A 6,926-nucleotide genomic window follows, 5' to 3' on the forward strand; every position below is an offset into this window, starting at 1 on the left:
ACGTAACAAAAATGTAGCTACTAATCTCTAATTACATCAAATTTTTAAAGCCCTTAAGAGCAAGTAGAGTTGGAAAGTCATATTGTACACTGCAATAGAGTGCATCAGTAAGAATGATCAATGGACACCAAATCTAGGAGGAAATTTAGATGAGGGAGGTTATTTGGATAGTCTTAAAGTATCTTCCCACATGTTTCTTACAGTTGCAAAGAAGGATGAACAAAACACCTATGCAATAGAGAAACTGACCTAATGTGACTGAGAGGGACACAACATCACCTATTCCAGGCAAGAATGCATAACCTCAATCTAATAAGGAGCTATTCGACAAACACAAAATGAAGAATGTTCTATTAGAAAGGGGGCAGCAGGGAGTATACTCTTCAGAAATGTTGATGTTATACAAAAAAGACAAAGGAAGGCTGTGGAAATGTTCCAGATTAAAGAGGCCAAAGAGACATGACAACACAATACCAACTCTAGACAGGATCCTAAACTAGAGAGAAGAAATGCTATAAAGGACATAATGGATTAATAGACAACACTGGAATACAGACAACAGATTAAAGTATTTTATCAACGCAAATTTACATTGATGCCTGTGCTGTAGTTAAGTAAGAAAAGATCTCTACCCTCAGAAAATAAATACTCAAGTATTTAGGGGTAAAGAGCCGTGTGTGTGTGTGTGTGTGTGTGTCTGTGTGTGTGTGTGTGTCTGTGTGTGTGTGTGTGTCTGTGTGTGTATTTAGGGGTAAAGGGCCATGGTGTGTGTGTGTGTGTATCTTACCCTCAAATGGCTCAGAGAAACAGAGAGCATGTATGTGACAAGTAATAAAGCAGAACAGGTAAAATATTAACACTAAGCATACTATTTGTTTTTGCAACTTTTTGGAAGTTTGAAATTACTTCCAAATACAAGGTTTTTATAGCAGGGGAGAGGAGCAGCTTAAGAGATCATTAGTATTCTCTAACTAAAGGGAAAGCCCTCTGTACACTGCACCCCACCCCACCCTTCAATCTCTAGCTAAACACCCTATTTTCTCCATGGCACTCAAGCACATAAGCAATATCACGTAAGATGGCATTATCTATCTCCTCTCATAAGTGCTTTTTTAAAAAAATTATTAACTCTAACAAGTGCTTACTATGTGCCAGGCAGTAATCATAAGCTCTTTTTAAGTTATTTAATCATCACAGCAACCCTGAGATAGATTTTATCAAACTCATTTTACAGATTAAGGTGCACAAAAGTAAGATAACTTGCCCAAGGCCACACAGCTGGTTCAGTGGTAAAGTCAGAATTCAAACACAGGTGAATGGCTCTTAAATGCTATACCATGCTTTCTATCTAAGCCCCTTTTGAGCAACAATTGTCTGTCCTGTTCACCTTTATACCCCCAGCACATAGTTATGCCTGCCCATAGTAAGGCTCAATAAGTATTTGCTGAATGTACCATTGAACACCTAGGTAATACTGTATCTTACAAATAGGGTATATAGAATGTTAAAAAAATCTTTACTATAATTTGCCAGTCAATTTACTGAGCACCTATCACAGTCTTCCCAGTAGCTATGATAAATCTCTCCACTATACATGAAATTTACATTTCAGTGCTCAAGAGAAGATTAACAATTATATTCCTCATGTACATTTGATGGTAATCATTCTTATACTCTCTCCTCACCAGGCTCTTCCAACTTTCCTACACTTTTCAATCCTATGCTTAAGACTACCCCCGTTTCAATGTTCTCTAAGTTTTCCACATCGTAATTCAATTCTGACACAAAAAATCCTAATAAAGAACCAATTTGCCTTCTAGGAGAGCACTAGGATTGTAAACACATCCAGAACTACCATACCAAATATATTTCACCAAATCTGCAAATGATCCTACACTCAATGTTAGAAAATATGAGTTTAAAAGTGAGTGCAAAAAGAATAATCAGTCTTTTTCAAATTATATGCACTCCCAAAAGACAGATGGTCACTGTATTGAAGCAATGTCTTAACCTTTAGGGCAGGAAAAAACTTAACCACCAAGAAAAGATATTCCATTTCAGCCTTCAGTTAACAATGTATCTTAATCTAAGATTTCCTGAATCTGCCTCTTCCTTTTCAAAAAATCTATACTATTTCTCTCTTTAGAATTTCACACTTCCTAGTTATAACTTGAAGTTAAGCATTTTAGGTTCTAAAAGCATGAAGAGTCAAATCAGGGCTCTGCCTTTTGCTATCAGGCTGCTCACATTTTTTCTGAGCCTGAATATACTCACATGTAAATGAGCGAGGGGTGGGGGGGGGAATAGAAATAAAACCTCTCTGTTCAATGAGATAATCCCCATGAAACATTTAGGATAGTACCTGGTACACAGTAAACTATTTTAACTATCATTACTTTCATTCCCCCACAAACCTAGCATAGTGCTCTACCTGAAAAGCACTTGGTGGCCAATTTGACTACATGGCTTTCAAAGTCTGCCATGAAAATGGTGGCAAAATTCACATAATTTCCTCTATCGACAGCCTCAAGTTGCCATTTTCTGATGTCAGATATGTATAGCACACGTGCTGACCTCTTTATATACACTGCTTCATCACAACAACCTCACCAGACCTGCACTGAGGATTAAATGAGCTAATAAAGAACTTGGAACAGCACCCAGCACGTTAAGTATTAGCTATTATTGCTGTTGCTGTAACATCAGTATAGTAAGAGTATTAGTAAAATACTAATAATTTAGTAAAATACTAAAATTACTGTTAAACGGTTTTAATATTAGTAGTGTTAACTATTACTATAATTATCATTAGCAGGCTCTACATAACCTGGCCCTTGCTGACCTCTCTACAGACTCTAGTCTTTCTGATTAACTACCTGATTACCCTGAAGCCTCTGCAGTTGTTCCCTCTGCCTGGCATGCTTTTCCCCAGATCTTTATATAACTGACTCACTCTTCAGTCTCAGCTCAAAGTTCACCTTAAACTCCTTTCTCACCCTAGTCTCTCCCAGCCCCTCTCTATTTCATTACCCAATTTGAGTTTACAATTATGGTAAATGCTATGAAAAAACATCTCACTTATTTGTTTACTTTTGTATTATCTCTACCCACTAGTACATAGTTTCTCCTTATTATAGTGATGCATCTCAGTGTCCAGGATGGTAGTGTTCAATTATTGTTTTAATAATGATAGTGAACCCTGGGTACTTCCTATATACCTGGTACGGTTATAGGGACATTATTTGTACTAAGTCTTTCAATCCTAACAACAACCCAATAAGATAAGTTTGGCACCATTTTTACAGAGGAAACTATGGCACAGAAAAAGAACTTGTTTATGGTAGTTAGTCAGTGGTAACACCAACATATTCTTATTCCCATTATACAGCTGAGGAAATTTAGACTGCCAAGTACCTTATCATAAGTCATAAAGCATTAATAAGTAAATATAGGCCTTGGGTAAAGGATCTATACAAATATAACTCTAAATCTTAATGGCCCTCAACCACAAAGGAATAGAAAGGCATTTGGAACTCCAAATAAATTCTGTCTATTGTAGGTTATTTGCATTCCTACCACTTTCAATCTTTAGGAAAACAGAAGCCTACTTGCATGAACAGAAACCCAAAAAATTTTTTTACAAGAACAAATGTATTTCCCTAGAAGTACTAAATCCAGATATGCAATCTTCCCAATGGTGAAGACAAGTCTGCAAATACTTTAATATAACAGGAAGAGCAAAAATTTTTTAAATGCTGATATATGGCAGGCAAATTAAAAGGAAGACTAAGTGAGGAGACCTAGGTTTTAATCCAGACCCTGCCAATACCTCGGTGACCCTATGTAAGTCTCTTCACATTTGCAGGCTGATTTCCTCATTTGATGTGGTTAGTTTGGAATTTAGATCAATCTTAATTAGCATGGAAGGTCCCTGAGGAAAAAGGTTTTTAGTCTGGTTCAAGACTCTACTGCCAGCACCTAGGTCAGTGACTCTCACACTGCACACACTTAATTAATGTGGGTCCACTACACGGACCATCTCTAAATCTCCTCTATTCATTTATTTACAATATATATACACTGAACACCTTATTCTTCAGGCACTATGATAGTGACACACCATGACATGCGTTCAGAATACAAATACAAAAATTAAGCCCCAATTTCTGCCATCAGAGGCCAAAAAACAACTAATTTCTCTTAAACCATGACAAATGTTAAAATAAAAGTCTACAATATGCTCTGGAAGGAACTTCCAACCCAACAGGCTAAGGTATAAAACATTTCCAACAGAACACCTAATTTAAAGTCCTATTCAAATCAGTTTTGCAACAATGTCTAGACTACTATTAAAGTCTAAAAGGCTACTCATTGTAAAACTGAAGAAAAATACTCTCTAAAACGCAAAGTAATGTTCCCAAATAAACCTGTAAGACTAGTAACCTTCTCTTAAGGTCAGAATCAGGAATGAACCTTTCATCACGAAAACTGAACGACCCTGGCAATGCACTTTGATCACTCATTACTGAAGTGTACACGTGGGGTTTAAAGGATTTGAGATACATCCCTGAAATAAGACTTCATTCCTACCAGAGTAAGAATTTTTGTGACCATTCAGAATCTAAAAAACATGACTTTTTCTTTTTCCCTGAAAACTTAAGTAACAATACCCGTTTTCCTTATACAATTTCATCTGGTGCTCTAGACAATACTAGAGTCCTCATAACTTATTCTGCGCTTTTTCATTCTCAAAGACTGACAGTGGCACAATTCAGAATGGGAGCTGAACATCTGACATGACATTTTTCCCACCCAGAAACATTAAAAAAAAAAAAAAAAAGTATCAAATACACGCAAAGCTTAGTACCTCGTTTTCCTTAAAAACCACTGACTAAAGATTTTTCTCTCCAAGACACTTAATTACAAATTCCAGAGGCAGGGAAAAACCAAGGCAAGAAAGGTCACTGCCATCCTTAGGGCGATGGCGTGAGCAGACAAACAGAAGGAAGAGGAATGGAAGAGTGCACCGAGTCTGGCTGCCTGGGTTCAAGCCACTTCCTGGAGCCACGATTCCACCAAACCGAGCCGGTTCTACTTCCCCAACCTCTACGAGGCTCAGTTTCCTCACCTGTAAGATGGGCAAGTCACTTAACTGAAGATGGCTCTTGCACTGGGGCCTGCAAAATAAGAACAGCAACTACTCCAAAGGATGGGTGTGAGGATCACAAGAAACGAGTCTAAGGAAAGGGTCCTCTGGCCCCTGGAAGCACCTAACAAACGGCTGCTGCTATTGTTACTACTCACAAATACGGGGTAAGAAACCAAAGGATACGAGAAAGGAAGGCCGCACGAAGTTAATGAAAAGCAAGCAACGTGGGGAAGAAGGAACAGGGCAGACGTGGGGACTCCAAAGGGCGGCGGAGGGCGTGGAGAAGACCGAGCCGGGGAGTTGGCTGAGGCGTGGAAGGCTTCCGGGAGGAAAACTGGGCCCCCGCCGGCGTCGCGCCGGGAGCAAGGCTGAGGCGGCCCGCGCCTGAGGCGGGGCCCCAAAGCGGGAACGCCGGGTCCGGCCCAAGGGCCGCAGGCCGCGAAGGGCGCCGGGGCCCCGCGAAAACCGCAGGAAGCGCCCCAAGAACGTGCAGGAGGCCGCGACCCAGTCCCGGCCCGGCTCCCTCATTCAAGCCGCCTTCCCTTCCCCCTTCTCCAATCCCATGCGGTCCTGACCCCCAGCCGCCGCGCGTCTTCGGCCCACCCTCCACCCCGGCCCTCCGCGCGGCGGGCCGAGCCCCTGGGACGCCGGAGCGCCAAGATGTAAGGTAGAGCAGCGCCCTTACCTGAGCTCCCCCGGGTTGAATCGCTCACCGTCCCCCCCGTCCCCGCCACGCTCCGCCATTACAGAGGGCCGCGTTCTTCCACCCGCCGCCTCAGCGTTCCCTATTGGCCGGGCGGATCGTCAATCTCGCGCGAGAGAGGCGGAGATAGCAGAGATCTGTGAAATGACTGGTCAGACTGTCTATCAATCCTCGAGCTGAGGATGGTATCTGCCTTATTATTGGTGAAAGGGCCCGCCGACTTTGAAAGCGGTATGGAGACAGCCAGTTGATTGGTCGCTCGGAGGCTTTATGGTAAACGAGACTTCAGCAAGGGGGAACTGCCGGCGCCCTCTCGCGGTAAGTGAAACTGGGTCCTCCCACGTACTCCTCGGCCTGCGGTAGCCACGTGTCTGCCGGCTTCCAGAAAAGTCAGTTGTGGAGCCATATTGGCCTCATACTGGACATATTGGCTCGGGTGGAGACCATTTCCATTGCGTGAGCCAATCAAAAATCGACCTGGGTCGCCGGTAAACCAATCACAGAGTTGCTGTGGAAATGAGCCATTTCCCAGCTTTTCAGAATCAGGAGTCTTAAGGCACCACTGGATTATACCCGTGTTATTAAATAATATATTACTAACTACAAGAATACCTCAAATTGTATTAAATAATTAGTCGCAGGCTAAGAAGTGTTGTAAGTTGCTGTATTAAGTAAGTTGCAGGAGGCAAGCCTCAGGCAATTTACAGTTTAAACCATCTGTCCTTCAATTTCAAAATACACTTGTCTGAAATTAGCATACCCTGATACCCAGAAGGAATTCTGAATATTTATTTGTCTTTTTATTAAAAAAACAAAACAAAACAAAACTTTAGGCACTGGAGTTTCAAAGTCATGATGAAGATGAATTCTACCATTAAGGAACTCGAAATATTAAACTAATAATAGATATATTTTACTCAGACCTAAGCATATATACCAAGCACTGTCCTAATTACTTTCCATGTATTATCTGTTTTAGGCCTCATAAAAAGGCCTTATAAGAGGTGAGTACTATGAATAGCCACAGTTTATAGATGAGACTGAGGCAGAGAGAAGTTAAGTAACTTGGCCAAG

General features: G+C 41.2%; 1 protein-coding gene across 11 annotated transcripts in view; it reads right to left on the reverse strand.

Annotated features, from left to right (window-relative positions):
• The window catches only part of TCERG1 (transcription elongation regulator 1), a 58,452-nt gene extending 52,494 nt beyond the window's left edge, over positions 1–5,958 (reverse strand). For 8 of the 11 annotated variants that reach the window (XM_027081700.1, XM_027081707.1, XM_027081705.1 and 5 more), the window contains exon 1: positions 5,835–5,956. In XM_027081700.1, the coding sequence (XP_026937501.1) occupies positions 5,835–5,893 (59 nt within the window). In that variant the 5' untranslated portion in view covers positions 5,894–5,956. Of the gene's footprint in view, positions 1–5,834 lie in introns of all 11 variants that reach the window. The other 3 variants (XR_003427753.1, XM_027081706.1, XM_027081708.1) reach the window with 2 other exon arrangements.
• Positions 5,959–6,926: the final 968 nt, after the last annotated feature.

Source organism: Aethalodelphis obliquidens, unplaced genomic scaffold (assembly GCF_003676395.1).
Source record: "Aethalodelphis obliquidens isolate GAN/ISIS:26980383/991018 unplaced genomic scaffold, ASM367639v1 scaffold45, whole genome shotgun sequence".
Taxonomy (NCBI): Eukaryota; Metazoa; Chordata; class Mammalia; order Artiodactyla; family Delphinidae; genus Aethalodelphis; species Aethalodelphis obliquidens.